Source organism: Eptatretus burgeri, chromosome 3 (genome assembly GCF_056783735.1).
Source record: "Eptatretus burgeri isolate ZD-2024b chromosome 3, Ebu_testis_v1, whole genome shotgun sequence".
In the NCBI taxonomy this organism is placed as follows: domain Eukaryota; kingdom Metazoa; phylum Chordata; class Myxini; order Myxiniformes; family Myxinidae; genus Eptatretus; species Eptatretus burgeri.
Window position 1 is genome coordinate 58,852,569 of NC_140963.1, and position 19,912 is coordinate 58,872,480.

The 19,912-nt window shown below is 42.6% G+C and overlaps 1 protein-coding gene across 8 annotated transcripts in view; it reads left to right on the forward strand.

The window, feature by feature from the left end:
- LOC147029991 (arf-GAP with GTPase, ANK repeat and PH domain-containing protein 1-like) overlaps positions 1–19,912 on the forward strand; it is a 459,947-nt gene that overhangs the window by 84,433 nt on the left and 355,602 nt on the right. For 4 of the 8 annotated variants that reach the window (XM_085873584.1, XM_085873587.1, XM_085873586.1 and 1 more), the window contains exon 4: positions 9,010–9,021. The exons of 2 other annotated variants lie outside the window; for them this stretch is intronic. In XM_085873584.1, coding sequence (XP_085729710.1) covers positions 9,010–9,021 — 12 coding nt within the window. 2 more of the 8 variants (XM_085873590.1, XM_085873591.1) reach the window with 2 other exon arrangements.

The following is a 19,912-nucleotide window of genomic DNA, read 5'->3' on the forward strand; positions in this document are numbered from 1 at the left end:
GAAAATTGGCAATGGAAAAAGCCAAAGCACGTGGCTTGAATGACGCAACTTCGATGTAAAGAGACGTAATTCAAAGCATGAGTACATATTGATGGACGGGACAACTTAAATCAAGGTATGCCTGTGTGGAAGAAATTAACTCAATTTCCACACAGGTTCAGCAGACAAAGGAGAATCTTTAATACAAATACAGTACGTACATGCACATAAGGGAGAAAATATATCAATGAAACTCTTTCTCAAAGGAAAACGCTAACCTAAGTCTTCTATATCGAGTGGGGACGAGTGGGGGAAATGATTGAACAAGAAGGATAAAAGAGAAATAGCTTTTCATCTGTGAAAGAGTAACTATTTCCATAGTTCAAAATCAAAATAACTGCTTTCTGCTACTGGGAAAGGAGTGAAACAGTCTAAACAATGTAGGCAAGGCCCAAGTACAGCCAATCAGAAAAAAAGCACAACAGGCCCTTCGAGGTTCCACAGGGTTTGGAGGTACAGACAGTTATACAGATCAAGGGAATGAATCATTACTTCGGTACGTTCTGAGTGTTGACAAAGAGCAACATTACATTGACTGGGGCTACTCACAGAACCTCAGCAGCTATTACAATGCATCTACACAAAAAGCCATGCATTATATTCATAAAATTTGTGAACTGAATAGGAAATATCTAAAATTACAGTTCCAGTCAAAAGTTTGGACACACCTAATCATTCAAGGGTTTTTCTTTATACTTACTATTCTCTACATTGTAGAATAATAGTGAAGACATCAAAACTATGAAATAACACATGGAATTATGTCATAACCAAAAAAGTGTGAAACAAATCAAAGTATATTTTATATTTCAGATTCTTCAAAGTATCCACCCTTTGCCTTGATGACAGCTTTGCACACTCTTGGCATTCTCTCAACCAGCTTCATGAGGTAGTCACTTGGAATGCTCTTCCATTAACAGGTGTTCATTGTTAAAAGTTAATTTGTGGAATTTCTTTCCTTCTTAATGCATTTGAGCCAATCAGTTGTGTTGTGACAAGGTAGGGTTGGGACACAGTAAATAGCACTATTTGGTGAAAGACCATTATTTTGTCTGTACTGCGGTTGTCCATATTATGGCAAGAACAACTTAACTAAGCAAAGAGAAACGACAGTCCACCATTACTTTAAGACATAAAGGTCAGTCAATCCGGAAAACTTCAAGAACTTTGAAAGTTTATTTAAATGGAGTCGCAAAAAACATCAAGCGCTGTGATGAAACGAGCTCTCATGAGGGCTGCCATAGGAAAGGAAGACCCAGAGTTACCTCCACTGTAGAGGATGAGTTTATTAGAGTTACCAGCCTCAGAAATTGCCAATTAACTGCACCTCTGATTGCAGCCCAAGTAAATGCTTCACAGAGTTCAAGTACCAGACACATCTCAACATCAACTGTTCAAGCGAGATTGCATGAATCAGGCCTTCATGGTCGAATTGCTGCAAAGAAACCACTACTGAAGGAGACCAATAAGAAGAAGAGACTTGCTTGGGCCAAGAAACACGAGCAATGGACATAAGACCGGTGGAAATCTGTCCTTTGGTCTGATGAGTTTTTTTTTGGTTCCAACCACCGTGTCTTTGTGAGACGCAAAGAAGGTGAACGGATGATCTCTGCATGTGTGGTTCCCACCGTGAAGCATGGAGGAGGAGGTGTGATAATGTGGGATGCTTTGTTTAGTGACACTGTCGGTGATTTTTTTTTTTTAGAATTCAAGGCACACTTAACCAGCATGGCTACCACAGCATTCTGCAGTGATACGCCAGCCCATCTGGTTTGTGCTTCGTGGGACCATCATTTGTTTTTCAACAGAACAATGACCCACAATACACCTCCAGCTATGTAAGGGCTATTTGACCAAGAAAGAGAGTGATGGAGTGCTGCATCAGATGACGTGGCCTCCACAATCACCGACCTAAACCCAATTGAGATGGTTTGAGATGAGTTGGACCGCAGAGTGAAGGAAAGACAGCCAACAAGTGCTCAGCAAATGTGGGAACACCTTCAAGACTGTTGTAAAAGCATTCCAGGTGACTACCTCATGAAGCTGGTTGAGAGAATGCCAAGAGTGTGCAAAGCTGTCATCAAGGCAAAGGGTGGATACTTTGAAGAATCTATAATATATAATATATTGTTGTAGATTTACGCCCGCCGGCATGCGAATGACCGCGTTTAGCCAATAGCGGCCGCTTCGCCCACCGAACGGACAATCCAGTCGCGGCTTTCCGGATCAACGCCGGAAACCAGCCACGGGTGTGTTTTTCACCACACCACAACCTTGTCCACACTCCACCCGCGTGCTGCAGGGTCCGATCGCCAAATCTTTGATTTACCTAATTATTCGCGCGGGTAGGTTACCGAGAGATTGCACCTCAACGGGACCACTTGGAAATGAGCCGCTTAAGCAGCTCGCTTCCTTTTGGGATAACCGAGCGGGGTATTATCGCGCAGTCCTGTTGGATCCAATCACTTTACTGGCTATTTAAAAACCAACTATATTCGAGTGCAAGATGGGGCAGTTCAATGAGGGAATGGACGCAACGAACAGGTTTACATTCACACAAGGACATTTATTATAATAAAGCACGTATGCAATTAAACAAGGCAAAACACATATGCAATTATTCAAGCAACAAAAGCACGACAAAAGAACTACAACCGTCTACTTATTATGTATAGTCACTTTCACTTAACAGCAGTTCCTACTTATTAGACGGGCCCACGGACACACGTACGCACACACACACACCCAATAAATGGTGGCAGAGGCCTTTAATAATGAGCTCCAGCTCGGAGGACAGGTGAGCTGAAACCCAGAGTCTATCTCGAACCTCTCCACCTCGTGTGGTCTTCAAGTTGTTCAGACTCGGGCTCCATCGAGAGCGAGCTGGACCCAATTGCCGCGAGCTGCGATCCTTCCCTAGCTCCCGCGAATCCTCCCGCGCTTCTCAACACGTGCTGGTGCGACGAGGCGCCGATCCTTTCCGTCGATGCGTCGCTTCCCCGAGGAACCACCTCCAAGAAGAGGTCGATGAGTCGCACCAAGCCGGGAACCAAAATGGAGAACAAAGAGCTCCACGAACCAATAAGAAGAAGCCACCACTCGCAGCTCGAGCCGAGCGACCGGCTTAACTTCCTTCCAAACAGGGCAGCTTGAGGCAAAAACCTCTCCCGAGCCAAGCAGAAGCTGAAGCTCACGGAACCATCAAAGCAAAGAGCCTCCAAAAAGCCTCCTCCCGAGCCAGGCCTCAGCCGAAGCTCACTGAGCCAGCCGAAGCAAAAAGCTTCCGAGGGCCTCAACCCTAACGCAAGCCAAGCAGGACCCGACGGTCTGCAGAATGACTCCCCTCAACTCCCTCCTCCAACTCTGCCCACGAACAAAAGAAAAGATCTCCTCTTATCCTTCTCCCGCCCTTCCCCCGCTCCCTGCGTGACTCATGACTCATGCCCTCGTGCTCCATCCCCCGCTCAGCCACGGGTGGGAGGGAGTTGTTGACATCATGAGTCACGGGATGGCAGGGTGGTTCTTCCTCTTCGCAGAAGAGAGGGAGGGATGTCTCCATTGTTCGTTCCCTAACTATTAAATCGATCTGCAGCGCATCTAATCGATTTCTGAACATTTAAACAATGAAAGGTGAGCTATCTAGGGAACAAGCACTTATCGACATCGTTGACTAAAGGAACCTGTATGTTGTGTGCAATCGAATTCCCAAATTCGTAACAATATTTTGATTTGTTTAACACGTTTTTGGTTATTACATAATTCCATATATGTTATTTCATAGTTTTGATGTCTTCACTATTATTCTACAATGTAGAAAATAGTAAAAATAAAGAGAAACCCTTGAATAAGTAGGTATGTCCAAACTTTTGACGTGTGTGTGTGTGTGTGCGTGTGTGTGTGTGTGTGTGTGTGTGTGTGTGTGTGTGTGTGTGTGTGTGTGTGTGTGTGTGTGTGTGTGTGTGTGTGTGTGTGTGTGTGTGTGTGTGTGTGTGTGTGTGTGTGTATGTATGTATATGTGTATATGTGTATATGTATATGTGTATATATATATTTATATATATATATATATATATATATATATATATATATATATATATATATATATATATATATATATATATATTTATATATATTTATATATATATATATTTGATCTTATTCTTTTGTAAAGTTTTACAAGCACCAAATTATTTAAAGGCCTTTTGTGAACTTAAAAAAACAACAACAAAAAAATCACAATGAATTATACCTACTGGCAAGTAGCCTGTACCTGCATAGGACTCTCAACAAGGTAGGGAGTGAGGTGGTAAAAATGCTAATGGCATATTCTGTCATTGAACCAGCAAGCTGGAAGCAACGATTCACATTTATTGCCACATCTGATGCAACTTAAATGATCTAATGGTAGCGAGGTGCTGCACTTGAAACTGTTTGTTCGATATATGTAGCTTTTTGATGCCTCACGTCTGTAATATAAAATTGTATTGGTGTCAAAGCCATTGACAAATTGCGAATTAATCGTAGGATTATAAAGAAAACCAATGTGTCGGGCATTGGCCCTTTATCATTGATCAATAAGATACAGACAGGATTTTCCAATGCGCTTGTGTAATTGGTTCACGAGTCAGTAAGTGACCACTATATTCGTTATAGGTGTGTGTCTGTCTGTCTGTCAGTCTGTTTGTCCCGAGCATAGCTCCGTGGGTTTTGATCCGATCCTGATAAGATTTGGGTGGGAGGTTTATATCATGATCTAGTTGTGTTTTCCTGAGAATGGGCATGCTGTGCCCATTATGGGTGGAGCCATGCCCAAAAAACGTGTTTTTCGGGGGTAGCCGGTTTCAAGTTACATCTTCTCCGAGGGGGTTTGTCGAATCTGGCAGGAGTTTCGGTATTTGGTTTGCCCAATGGCACCTGCATAGCCCCACGGAGCTCGATTTTTTTTTTTCATTTTCTTCCCAAGGTCAAGGTCACAAGGTCACGAACTTAGAAAATGTCAAAAAATCAATAAATTGGGCATCGAGCTCCTCGGGTTTTCAACTGTTTCGAATGAAAGTTGGTATGCAAGTCGTGCTCTTCGAGTACTACAACTTTCATCATTTACGTTTTTCCCGATTCCCGCCAGTTTGCCCGTGGCGTCCCCTCGAAGGTCAAAAAATAAAAAGGCGAACCGTGTACATTGCTCGTGAACCATCGCCGTCTCCAGACTTGTAGTCTTTAAAATCACGTCAACCGCCTTATGGCCATGTCGTGTTTTATTATTTTTATTTTTTATTTAATGAAGCCATCCCACAATAACCAACTTTAATATCAAACATGTTTTTCATTGAGCCAAGTAAGCAGCTTCTAATGCCAAACTTGTGTTTTCTAATGAGCTAATATTGCAGTAAATACAAATTCCTTTGTCACAACATGTCAGTTCTCAACTGGCCACTGTTTTACCAACCTGCAAGCTTACCTTGTGTTCTGTAAATACCACAGGGCAAAGTTTCTCTTTTATACCTTTTCACAATTTTATTTGGTTCTATTTTTTGCCAAGAGACTCACCTTGCTGTGCCTGTTCAATGCATAAAACCCAATGGGAATGAAAATAAAATTCATGAAATCCTTGGCATAAATAAAATACATTTGTTTTGTATCCAGTGATCTGCTCGATCTGAAATGCATTAGCGTACAGAGTAATGGAGTGTAACTTTTTTCCCTTAGACCACTACATAACTTTCTTTTGTTTAAATATAATGCACTAATATGCTTGGGCAAACCAAATTTCTATTACAAAGAAGACACATTCCTTGAGTAAGTGATTAACTATTAGTGCCTTTCACATACGTGCCATTGTTGAATTTCGTCGCCTGAGTGTTAGCTTGTTTGTCCCTGGATCACTTTTGTACGTGACAAAATGCATAATGTGAAATTATTTTTTCATTCATGAATACATCCATGAAGCAACTCATTTTTTTGAGACTATTATGAGCTATGTTCACAAGATGCAAAAACGATGTAATCCCCTCAACCTTTTGATGGCTCGTCAGTTAAAGACTACTATGGCAGATGTAGATTATTTCTCAATTCATTCAAACCATACATAATCTTTTCCACCTTTACATTCTGTTGGTTTTTATCATTTTTTCATTGAACCGTTGTGTTTTTCTTCTCATGATGAAAATAAATGTAGCAGCCATCTCTTTTTGATCGTAATTAACTGTATCTCTTACTGAGTCGGGAAAAACGATTAAAGCTCAAAATGTGGAGATAGTTTTTTTTTGTATAGCTTACTGCAACTTGATGATAACACTTGCTGAAGCATGATTTGGAATGTTTAAAAAAATTTTTTTTTTAAATTGACAACGAATCATCTGCTTCTTTCTGTCTAAATGAGTTCAAGTGATGCACAATGATTAAGATGAGTCTGAAAATTCTTTAAATATCTAATAATTTCTCGTACAGATCTCATTGAAAAACTAGAAGGGCACTCGGTAGAGCGATTGTATTGGTGGCAAATACAATACCGCAGGTTTTTTTTTCTCACCATCAACCCAAATCCTGTCCAGAAGTTTTTTCTGGACACAGGATTTTTTCTGGACACAGGATCTGTCCTCATCAACCCAAATCTGGTGGAGTTTTTCCGCAAATCCTGTGTCCAGAAGTGGTTGACCTAAATTTTTGATATAATTGAGAGTTCCGAGAGAGTACAAAAAATCCAACGCAACTGTTTTCTTAGCAACTGATATTTTATGGGTCTTGGATCCACTTTGAAATTTTCACAATACTTCGACATCAATCGATGCTGGTTTTTGCCATCGGTGCTTTTTGTTCATACATTGCATCAGGATCATGCGATGCATCGGTGAATCCTCAGGGCCATGCCATTTTAATAGCAGCCACATGTGGGGTGGTGGAAGAGCGCATACTTCCACCATGCAATGCCTGATCCATGAGAACATATTGGGTCCAATACATTTTTGAAATATCATGTTATACAGAACTATATCGTTTTTGGCCCTATCTCTCAATGGTGAAGAATCGCTTTGGAATTAAATAATTCTCGTATCCAGATCCGGATTCGGATCTTCACCAAAATCAAATCAATTCTTTCTTGTCACACACCCAAAGTGTCCACCAAGTTTCGTCCAAATCCGTCCACAGCTTCTTGAGATATCATGCCATATATTGTTTTTGGTCCTATCTCTCAATGGTAAAAAATCACTTTAAAAATTCTAGTAGTCAGATCCGGATCTTTACCAAAATCGAACCAGTTCGGCCTTATTATACACCAACCTGTCCCCAAAATTTCATCCGGATCCGTCCACAACTTTTTTAGATATCCTGCACACAAACAAACAGACAGACAAACAGGTAGAAAGACAAACAGGCAGAAAGGGGTGAAAATATAACCTCCTTCACCTTCGGTGGTGGAGGTAATAACCCTCCCTGTTATTTTGGAGATACTCCTGTTGGTTTTCAAGTTGTGTTTTGCCTTATTTCTGTGAGCAACTTAAAATGGAACAATGTGGCAGAAGCACATTGTAGATATCATTACATTATCCACGAACACTGCATTTTAAAAGCAGCCACATGTGGACAAAATGATATTGTTTTCGTTGCTTATTCTTTGTGTATACATGGCCACAAATGGTACATTATTACTTCATTTTATAAAACTGTTGCACAGGTTTATTTTAACCACAAAAAGGCTGCAGACAGTGCAACGAGACCAATAGGGCCACACAGCACTATATCATTTGGGCCACACAGCACTACATCCTCAGGGCCATGCAATCGGTGCTATGTGACTGTTTCGTTAGAGCCATGCAACACCGCATGTCCCACCATTGGGGTTGTGAGTTGGCAGAATTGTACGCCTCTGATGGCGTGATGTGGTTCGCGCTGTTGGGGGTCTCGCGGTGCTCCATTGGGGCCGGGCTATGCTGTCTCATGCAATCAGGTTGTGCAATGCCATGCCAGGTCACACGATGCCGCGTTGCACTGTGCCACGTTGGGTCACGCGATGCCGTGTAGCGATTCCACATTGTGCCTTCGGGGCTGTGTTCCTTGTGGCACCGGCATGGCTGCGCAATCCTACATCTCACCGTTGGGACTGCATGAGCCATCGTGGCTGTGACCTTGTGCCGTGCCCGTGTCGCCCTGTCCTGTGCCATTGTGGCTGTGGTCGCATACCGTCCTATCCCACCAGGGCTGTGCAATGCTGCACTGCACCATCATGCCTGTTTGACGCTGCCCCACACTGTGGGTTCTGTCTGATGTCATTGGGAGCCACACAACGTTCTGCCATCAGGGCTGTGCAAAACCATGCCATGCCTTCAGGTCCATGCAACGCTGCCGAGGCGTCACAATACCACACTGCACCACACCGCACCATCAGGGCCATGCGACGCATGTCGTTGGTGCCACGTGACACATGCCGTTGGTGCTATGTGATGTCACGTCACACCAACAGGACAGCGCCGCATCTTTTCGGCCATGCGATGCTAAGCCATGCCTTTAGAGTAGCATCGTTCCGCACCATTGGTATCGCTTTCCTCCTTTGCATTAGGTGTGGTAACTGGTGGTTTGTTATAATATTTTCGATACAATTTTGCACCACTTTCCTTGGGTGCTGAATGAACCTTTTTTTGAGAATGTTTGTTCATTTTGATATTCTTGTCTACTCTGAAACAAAGTTTTATGAATGATGTCTTAATTTTCATTTGTACATGTAAATTGTACTTTATTAAAACCATCATAGATCCTTTGCAAGAAAGCATCTTTGTGTGTCATTCCTGCATGCTTCTCTAGCTTTAGCTTCATTTTCTTTTTGTACTTTTGTGCATTTCTACATTCACCTAACTGGGAGTCAATTGCCATTGAGTGGGTGGCGGGAAGACCTGCATGGTCTGGTTTTGCCTCTCATATCGTTTGTTGCATGCACCTGTGTTGTCCCTCCCCATGCCTCCCACCTCAACCCCTCAGACGTGGAGGCAGGTAAAGTGTCTTGGCTGGCTCTGGAAATCTACATTCACCTTGCCCCTTCAATCACCGATTGGTGACATTTTTTCTTTCTTTTTTTTCCTTCACTGCTATGAGGAAAAAAAAAATTTTTTTTCAATCTTCTGTGGTGTTTTACCACAAAACCACAGGACTCATATCTGTCCTCACTTTCACCCTTTGTTTATATTTTTTGCTGTTTTTATGCCTTTGTTTGTTTTGCTTATTTTTCCGCATGCGCACAGCTATTCCTTAAATGCTACTAACTTTAAAACAAGAGCTGCCTGAACATGTGTTGTCATCGGTGAATTTAGTCTCCGATTTTTATTTTCATTTGTGACTTGCTCTGATAAACGGTTCACAGGTTTTTGTTTTTATTTATATGAGTTTTTTCTGCAAATCCTGTGTCCAGAAGTGGGTGACCTAAATTTTTGATATAATTGAGAGTTCCGAGAGAGTCCAAAAAAACCAACGCAACTGTTTTCTTAGCAATTGATATTTTATGGGTCTTGGATGCACTTTGAAATTTTCACACTACTTCGACATCAATTGTTAATCACCCACGAAAAGGAAATTCATAACCGAATGGTCACGAGCAAAAATAAAAGTTATTTTATTGAAGTAAAACTTGCATTTACGTCTCGATTAAAAGCATTTCCTAATTAAGATAGTCAATTATTCAGACCTGACATTAATGCTTATGATGAGACCTAATCATGCTGTAATACATTGTTGATAAAATATTGATAAATATCTGTTAATTGTTGAAGATAAGACCACCTTTCGGCCTGGAGCACAACACCAAACTGATACAGGCCACTGGTCCTGACCAAGCTTTTATGTGCATTGCTGGCATCCAGCTTATTATTATTGGTCTTTCACAAAGAGCAGATCAGTTATCTCCAGTACCCTGGCCAAATTCCAAATTCCTGCTTGAATGCCTCTGGCCTTTTCTGATGAATGTGTTATTGTCTCTTGGCCTCCAATTTAGGAGGGGAAATAGCATGGTTCTCGGCAAACAAGATGATCCCCGGGAGGACGGCAGGGATTTTCGGGGATTTCCGGTTTCTGGTTCAAGGATTCCGGGATTTCCGGATTGGGGATCGGTGTATATGGATGACTGGGTGGCGCGCTGGCCGACCGGTTTTTCCAAGCCAAGTTCCTCAGACCATTTACATTGTGTTTAGCTGTTTCGTTGTTATTTCTGGTTTGCTCTTCGTGTTTTTCGTCTACTTTTCTGTCCCAAATTGTGTCCTGCTGTGTTAAATCGTTTAGTTTGTCTCTAGAGTTAATTTGGGCCTACCTGTGATATCAGGCCTACCTACCTTCCCCTACGTCTTCTGCCTTGTTTTCACTTCTTTGTTCCAGTTATCGTTACAATTATTGTGAATTCTCAACCTTCAAACTCATTCCTTTTTCCTTTTTTAATTAAAACAAAATATCTTTCCTCCTTCACCTGGAAAAACCCCAACGACGAACAACAACAACACCTTTGAGCGCGTCACATCCGGTTGTTCGCACGCGGCTGTATAAGCTCCTCGGCCAGAACAAGGTAAGTGCTTTTTGTGTGTTTTGCATATTTTGTTGTCGTGATTTGTGTCCAGGACTGTGGGACTGTGTTTATAAAAGTGTATTTGTATTAGTTATTGAAAGAAGCAGGGGGGAGGTCTCGTGTTAAGTTTCGCATTTAAGTCAGTTGAGTCCTCGGGAGTATTTGGGTGAAAAAGAGTATAAATTTAGACCGAATGACAAAGGAAGAGGAGGATACTTGCTGTTGAAGGAAGTGTGAGGTAATAGCCCACTTTAGGATAGTTATTACAAGGTTGAAGGAACTTGTAGATCATATGTAGTAAGTGGCAGAATGTGAGAAATTTGACGATAATAGTTGGTTACGGTTGTGAAGTAAGGTTTCTGAGTATATTGGAAGTGGTGATGGTGCAGCGGGAGCAGGCAGTGGTGATGGCGTAGGGGGAGCAGGCAGTGGTGATGGCGTAGCGGGAGCAGGCAGTGGTGATGGCGTAGCGGGAGCAGGCAGTGGTGATGGCGTAGCGGGAGCAGGCAGTGGTGATGGCGTAGCGGGAGCAGGCAGTGGTGATGGCGTAGCGGGAGCAGGCAGTGGTGATGGCGTAGCGGGAGCAGGCAGTGGTGATGGCGTGGCGGGAGCAGGCAGTGGTGATGGCGTGGCGGGAGCAGGCAGTGGTGATGGCGTGGCGGGAGCAGGCAGTGGTGATGGCGTAGCGGGAGCAGGCAGTGGTGATGGCGTGGCGGGAGCAGGCAGTGGTGATGGCGTGGCGGGAGCAGGCAGTGGTGATGGCGTGGCGGGAGCAGGCAGTAGTGAGGGCGCGGCGGGGGCAGGGAGTGGTGGTGGGCGTAGCGGGAGCAGGCAGTGGTGATGGGCGTGGCGGGAGCAGGCAGTGGTGATGGCGTGGCGGGAGCAGGCAGTGGTGATGGCGTGGCGGGAGCAGGCAGTGGTGATGGCGTGGCGGGAGCAGGCAGTGGTGATGGCGTGGCGGGAGCAGGCAGTGGTGATGGCGTGGCGGGAGCAGGCAGTGGTGATGGCGTGGCGGGAGCAGGCAGTGGTGATGGCGTGGCGGGAGCAGGCAGTGGTGATGGCGTGGCGGGAGCAGGCAGTGGTGATGGCGTGGCGGGAGCAGGCAGTGGTGATGGCGTAGCGGGAGCAGGCAGTGGTGATGGCGTAGCGGGAGCAGGCAGTGGTGATGGCGTAGCGGGAACAGGCAGTGGAGATGGCGCAGAGTGCGCAGGCAGTGGTGATGGGGCAGAGCGTGCAGGCGGTGGTGACAGGGCAGGGCGCGCAGGCGGTGGTGAGCCGGCCGGCGCAGTCAGTGATGGTGCAGGCAGTGATGGTGCAGTGGGTGCAGGCAATGGTGAATGTGCAGCAATAGAGAAAGATAGCAATGAGGTCTGGGAGATAATTTTTGTGGGTGATGGGACTATTAAATATTCTCTGCCCTCACCTCACCTAGATTCTTCATTCTGCAGGCAGGGTCATAGACATGGAATTCTGTGTAGTTTTGAAGGAGCAGGAGTTAGGGACATTGAAGGAAGGGTAAATGACATCATATCGGGTCACGGCAGGAATAAGTTGGGTGTGGTACACCGAGGAGCAAATTATTTCGGGAAAGTTCACTCTGAGGTTTTGAAAAATAGATACAGGATATTGAGTAAGCAGCTAAAATCAAAGGGTTATGAGGCAATTTTTTCTTTGATTCTCCCAAGATTAGGACATGAAATAGAAATTATGAGCAGAGCGATGGATGTCAACCAATTGCTAGACCAATGGTGTAGGGAGGAAGGTTTTGCATTTAAGAAGCAGTGGGAATCATTTTGTGGACAAAGGGAGTGTTTCCAGAATGATGGCCATCTGCTAAATAGAAATGGGGCAGCGAGGTTTGCAGTGGGAAATGAGGAAGGAATACAGGTTTTTTTTTTTTGTTTTTTTTTAGGTCAGTGGAGGGTGGGAAATTTTTTAGGCAGTGAGGAAAGGAAGCTATTAAGGAATGAACTGATGATGAAATTGTGATTAGTAAGGTCAGGCAAGAAAATAGAATTTCAGGAAGGGAAAAGTTAAACATATTCTATACCAATGCCAGAAGTTTAAATAATAAGATGGAAGAGCTTGAAGCCAAAGTAGATAGCGAGGAGTATGCTATAGTTGCAGTGAGTGAGACATGGTTTAAGGAGGAGAGTCACTGGAGGGCAGGATTGGAAGGCCACAAGGTGTATCAGTGTGATAGGAAGCAGAAAATAGGAGGAGGAGGAGGAGGAGGAAGAAGAGGAGGAGGATGAGGAGGAGCAATCTGGGTAAAGGACAGCATTGCATCAAAAGAAAGGGATGACATTAAGGAGGGAATTCATGTGGAGGATTCTGTTTGTTTAGAGATTTGAGATTGTAAAAACAGAAAGATACTGGTAGGATGCTTTTATAGGGCTCTGTGTGTGAAAGAAGGAGGAATATATGAAGATTTCAAAAGGGCCTATAGTAAGGGAAGAGTATTGATTATGGGTGATTTTTATCTTGCCAGGGGTAGATTGGGTCCAGGAACAGGGAAAGGGCAGAGCAGATGAGGATTTCCGAGATTTAGTCTCGGATTGCTTTTTAACCCAGTTTGTAGATAAGCCCACGAGAGGGAGTGCAGTGTTCAACCTCCTTTTAAGTAACGTTCCCAATGTGGTGGAGGAGGTGGAGGTAGGGAAGCATTTAGGATGAAGTGACCATAACATTGTGTGTGCAAAGATTCTGTTCATGGTTAGAGTTCAAGACAGCAGAGGAAAGTTATTAGATTTCAGGAAAGCAAACCTTGAGGGTACGAGGAGACAGTTGGGTGATGTAGATTGGGAGAAGCTACCAATAGGACAATCGGCATCTGAGAAATGGGAAACCTTCAAGGAGTAAATGTGTCGAGTGCAAAGTAAGTACATTTCAATGGGGTGTAAAATTAGAAGCAGAGAGAGGCCAGGGTGGTTGAATAGTGAGATACAGATTGCTATTAAGGAGAAGCAGAAGTCATTTATTTGGTATAAAATCACATGACTGGAGTTAGATTTATACCACTGTCGGAGTAAATGGAGTCAAGTTAAGGAAATAACTCGGCAAGCCAAAAGAGAGTACGAGAAGGTCATGGCAAAGGATATTAAACAAAATAACAAGGCATTCTTTAAGTATATCAGGTGAAAAGAACAGGTTAGGACCAGTGTGGGCCCATTAAGGAATAGTGCTGTGAGAGTGGTTAGTGAGGAAAGTGAGATGGCAGGCTTATTAAACAGGTATTTTGCTTCAAACAAGAACAGTCAGGAGAATTGCCAATAGCTGAGAATATCTATCAAGTTGGTGAGAAAGGGCTTTTACAGAAGATCCATGTTGGAGTCGAAGAAGTGAAGGAACAGCAAGGAAATCCAAGAGGAGATAAAGCTCCGGGGCCAGATAATATGCACCCGAAAGTATTGATAGAGGTGGCTGAGCAGGTATGCAAGATGTTAACAGATGAAGACCACAGGGGGAAAACCAGAAATGTCACTTTTTATAAATTTCAGGTTTATTGCACCTCCCAATAGTTGGCAACATAAGGTTTCCTCTCACAATATTACTTTAACAAATAACCAGGGGTGTCACATAATTTATATGGTATAAAGTTTAGCCGTGCAATGAAAAAACAAGTGTTGTCAAAGCTGAACAAGTAGAAACCCAGAGTTGTCAGTACTTTACTCCTGGTTATCTCCCTTTCATTCATGTTAACTGTTCCACCATAATATTCAGAGTTGAGAAACTAAAAAATGAAAGGTTGTAAAACTTTCACAGCATAAACTCTGAGCACTACAATAGCCTATTTGGTTATATCATGGGCTCCGTAGTTGGTGCATATCGTGGTTCAAGCCTGGTCAAACCTTTATTGTGACTTTTATGGGACCCACGCCGTGGCTTAATGGTTAGCGCGTCTGAGTACCCATCCTCATTCGATGTACCCACCGCCCAATCAACCTGCTTAGGTATATGAGGGAGTCACATGAGGTGACTTCGGCTATCACGGGGGTGGTTTATCCTTGGTTTCCTCCTGGTTTTCCATCATATTAAGTAGTTCGGAGTAAGAAATGGAGAATCCGTCGTCATATAAGCGAAATACCCTTGAGTATGGCATTGAACACCAATCAAACAAAAAAACAATGACCGTTTAATGTTGAAAAAAATAATCTGTGATCACCAAAGTCATGTAATGTATGCTAGTAACCAACAAGCATGAATTTGCTACACATCCTGGGTTAAAATTGCATGGCAATTATTAAACAAGGGAATAACCAGTGATGTCAGTTTGCAACATTGATTCGTTCTTTGCTCTTAAATTAAATAACACAGAAGCTTGGCAAATGCTACATGCTTAATTTGATCGGCCAATGATCACTCTTCCTTTTACTGGAAAAGAAATCTATATGACAGTTATTAAACAGTCCACCAAAGTCTTGAAACTTTGTTTTTCAGTTTCTTCAAAATTGACTTATCCTGACATCTCTGGTTTTCCCCTTGTGGTCTTCAGATATTTTCAAGAGCTCATTGGTGTCAGGACAGGTACTGGAGAATTGGAGAGTCGAAAATGTAACATCATTATTTAAGAAAGGATCCAGAGAAGAATTGGGAAACTATTGACCTGTTAGTTTGATTTCAGGTGTGGGGAAGGTGTTGGAGACATTAATTAGGGACCAGATGAGGAACCATTTAAATAAATACAAACTAATTAAAGGTAGTCAACATGGGTTTATCAAAGGTAGTTCTTCTTCTAACAAATCTTTTTTAAGTTCTATGAAGCAGTTTCTGATTGGGTGGATGAGGGAATGGCAGTGGACAGTATATCTAGTATATCTAGAGTATATCTAGAGTTTAGGAAGGCATTTGATAAGGTACCACATCGGAGGTTGTTCGCCAAGGTAAGGGCTTGTGGAGTGGCTGGTCAGGTCGGTAATTGGATTGCGAACTGGCTTCATGATAGGAAGCAAAGACTGGCTGAGAGTGGGAAGATGTCTTGCTGGGAGGATGCAAGTTGTGGGGTACCTCAGGGATCAGTACTCGGATCATTAGTATTCATTATTTATACAAGCAATTTGGATAGTTGGGTGAAGAATAGGCTTTACAAATTTACAAATGACACAATGCTTGGAGGTAATGTGGATAGCAGAGGAGGTTGTGATCAGATTCAGGAATGTAAAAGTATTGATACTTGCATAGATTGGGCAAAATATTGGCAGATGCAATTTAACCTGAGTAAGTGTAAGGTGTTGGGGATGGGAAAGAACAATGAACATCGAGATTACATCATGCAAGGGGAAATTTTGGAGCATGTCACACAGGAAAAGGATCTGTGTGTGGTCATAGATATGGGAGATAAGCAGGCAGCACTGTGCCAGGCAGCTCTCGGGGAAAGCAAATCTGGTTTTTGGTTGTATTCAGAGGGGGATCAATTATCAATGAAAAGAGGTGGTGTTAACATTGTGTAGGAATTTAGTGAGGCCATATCTGGAATATTGTGTGCAGTTTTGGTCACCACAACTTAGGAAGGACAAGAGCTGCCATTGAGAGGGATCAGCGCAGGGCTGCTAGATTGATTCTGGGCCGAGCTCGACTCAGTGATTAGGAACGGCTGAAGGAGACAGGGCTTTATACACGAGAATGGAGGCGGGTATGAGGAGATATGATGGAGGTGAGATAATGAAAGGTATAGACATAATAAGGGCAGAATAATTATTCAGCAGAGTAGACAGTGATATACCCAGGGGCCAGAGCCTGAGAGTAAAGAAGAGGTGAGTGAAGACAGTAGTTCGGCAGGGGTCTTTCAATCAGAGTAGGTAATGCATGGAATGATCTCCCTGGAAATGTAGTGGCCTGCAGAAACAGTAGATAAGTTTAAATTGGAATTAGATAGGTACCTGGAAGTATTGGAGATGGAGGGGTGTGTTGGCAGGACTTTAGGTAGCTTGAGCATTGATGGGTGATTGTGTGTATGGAGTGTTGGTGGAGGTCTCGTCAAGGGGTTTGTGTGGTTGATGTTGTGTGTTCTTTACCCAAGCCCATGCCACGTCCCCTGAAAAGAAGGAAAAAAATGAAACTGCAAAAACGATTTAAAAAAAAAAAATCAAACAAAAAAAACCACTTCCTAAAAAAAAAGGAAAACATTTTGCATTTCGTAATTGATCTGGTGTTGATAAATTGTTGTGGTATTGATGTGGTGCATGCCTAATGGGCTGAATGGCCTCCACCTGTGTCTAATTTCCTTGTGATCCCTTGTGATCCTTGGTACAGCCTCATATAAAAGAAGCTGTTCCTCGCCTCGATTTTCCATCAGTATTTTGCCTTCCAACAGATTTATTATGATGGGGAATCATTCCAAACCTGGGTTAATAGCTTAGAGGTGGCATACTTCCCTTTGAGCTGTCTAATTTTGGTTTGATTCCCAACCCAACTATAAACTTTATAGATGTTTTGCAGGCAGAGTGTTGCACCCATTGTGTGCCACCCTACATAGGAAAAATTTAAATTGGCTGTATGACCTGCTTACATTCACTTGTAGATGTCAGATTAAATGATACCTTTTAAAAAGAGCAGGCAATTATGTGCCAGGAAAATGAACTCTGGCTGGAATCTAAATTCCTGTCTGAATCGACTGGGTTGGAGTGCAGCGCAGAGAAGGAGGGTGGGGAGTGGGGAAGAAATTAATTCAATTTCCACTCAGGTTCAGCATACAAAGGAGAATGTTTAATAACATTATGTATGTGCACACATACAGGAGAAATCTCCATCACTTAAACTCAAAAAAGCACTAATGCAAGCTCTATATATGAAACAGGGACGAGTGGGGGGAATGATTGAACAAGCAGGATAAAAAATGAAAGAAATAGCCTTTTATCAAGGAAGGAGTAAATTTTACCCAAGTTTGAAATCAAAATAACTGCTTTCTGCTACTGGGAATGGAGTGAAACAGTCTAAACAATATTGGTTCCTTCCGGTGGGGAAGGCACAAGTACAGCCAATCAGAAAAGAGCAAACAGCCCCTCAAGGTCCCACAGGGTTTGGAGTTACAGACAGTTACACAGATCAAGGGAGTGAATCATTACTTCGGCACATTCTCAGTGTTGAAAAAGAACAATGTTCCATTTCTGACGTTTTGACTTGTGCTGCTCCTTGGCAACTTTTACAATGTCTCCACACAAAAAGCTGTGCATTATATTCATTAAATTTTTATTTGAACTAAATAAGAAATATCTAAAGTTATGTTTAATCATGTACTAATTGATATACTTCAGTCTTCCAGTAACTTATGCAACATTTGCAGGTTGTTATATAGTTTTAATATAAAATGACAAATCAATATCACAAATCAATATCAACTGAAGGCAGATGTATGTTTTTCAGGAAGCGAATGCAACAGAATACATGAACAATTATGTTTACAAGGGAATCCTCTCGACTGCAGCATTTTACCGAAGTTCAAGTAATATTTTATGAGTGAGGAAGAATGTCTTTATTCATTCACACCAATTACAAATGCTGAAAGAGGAAATTTTCACCAGGGGCGAGGGATCGGTGGTAGTCACCGTATCTATCAGCATGGTCGAGCACCCAAAAAATGATGCAACCAGCAGCAAGGTTCTGCATATGCATGAAATAATCCAAAATCTGTCATGATTTCATATCGTGGACAATTTGTTTTCGTTGAGAGGACTTTTGCCATGTTAACTTTTTGTAATACAGAGATTACAACTCATGATAGAGCAGAATGACAGATGGCAGATCAGCCGAACAACAACAGGGGACAGATGTGAATCAGCATCAACAGATACATTGCTTGTCACACGGGCCATCTCATGCATTTATGTAATACAAATTAATATGGGATTTTGAACCCATCCCTCCCCCAACCATTTTTCCTTGTGTGATCTCCCCTGACTCTTGTCCTCCTCTCTCCTCCCCCCCCCGCCCCCCTTAGTCTGATTGTTTCCTCTCCCCTTCCTCCTCTCCCTCCCCTTACTCCTCTCCCCTTACTCCTTTCCTCTCCCCTTACTCCTCCCCTCATCGCTCGCCTTATTCATCTCCTCTCCCCTTACTCCTCTCCCCTTACTCCAAGCAGTTTACTCAAGATAATGTGAATGCATACATTCCGACAACCACTCAAAATGGTGAAAATTCGAATTTGTGAAAATTGTCTGTCATGCATTCCTTCCTTCGTTCATTTTTTTCTCATGCTCAGCAGATCGAGTACAGCTTATCTGTATTCGCATAGTACAATATTATCTTTTCAAATTAAAAACGTAAACATGGTAATATTACATATCGGTTGATGCAAGTATTTTGCTTCTACAGTTCAATACTGAGCTTGGGAATGGGGGTTGATATATTGCATAATTTAAACAATAAGCGACACGACTAATTGTGATAGCACTTCACATAATACACAATTGTGTTTTACTTACCAGTCTTGCTTATTGGAGCTCAAGCAGCAACGAACAGCACAAGTAATTGCTTTAAGAATCAATGATAAAGGTTAAAACTCCAGCTGTTATTGATACTGTTTTTCCTTTGCCATCCCGACATATGGAGTACTATCGTACTCCATGATATGTTCTACCAAAATCATTTTCCAGAAGGGGAGATAAAAAGTTATTGACAAGTTAAAATCCTGAGTAAAAAGAAGCCTTCCAGGTCTGAAGTAGAGTGCTAAAGTTAAGATTTCCAAACTAAAAATACCAAGCCTGAAAATAAGAGGTTAAATGTCTAAATTGTAGCAGCTCAAAATACTGCTCAAGCAGAATCACACAGACAGTTGGCCGGAAACTGCACTAATGTACTGTGTTTCTCAGCCAATTCAGGGAAGAAAAATACGATGATTCTTGGGAAATAAAGTTTGCAACATGTTTCAATGCATTTGAATAAAGCTCCGATTAAAACGAGCAGTAAAGCAAATTTACTTACGTAACGAGCAAAGAAACCGTTCAAGGATGGGTTGGTTCCCCCACATTTATTATGACTTATAGTGGTGGCTTCACCAGGTGGAGCTAGACGATACACATTTACAGAGAGAACTTGGGTTCTCCCCCCCACCTCCCCCCAGTCCCAAATCCTGTGACCATTAATTTTTTTTTTTAATCCCTAACCCTCCTTCCCCCCCTCCTGCCATCCCCCTGCCCCCCCCACCCACTTCCCCCTGTGTACACCCTGAGTACAAACACCAGTTTATAACATTCCATTCAGCAGTTTAGGAATGCATAGAAGTCAAACAAACCCACAAACAGACACACTTCTCAAATTATGTGATAAAAATGCAGAAATACGAATGATGTGGACTGGAATCATTAGGATAATAAATAATGCCCCCAGCCAAGGAATGGG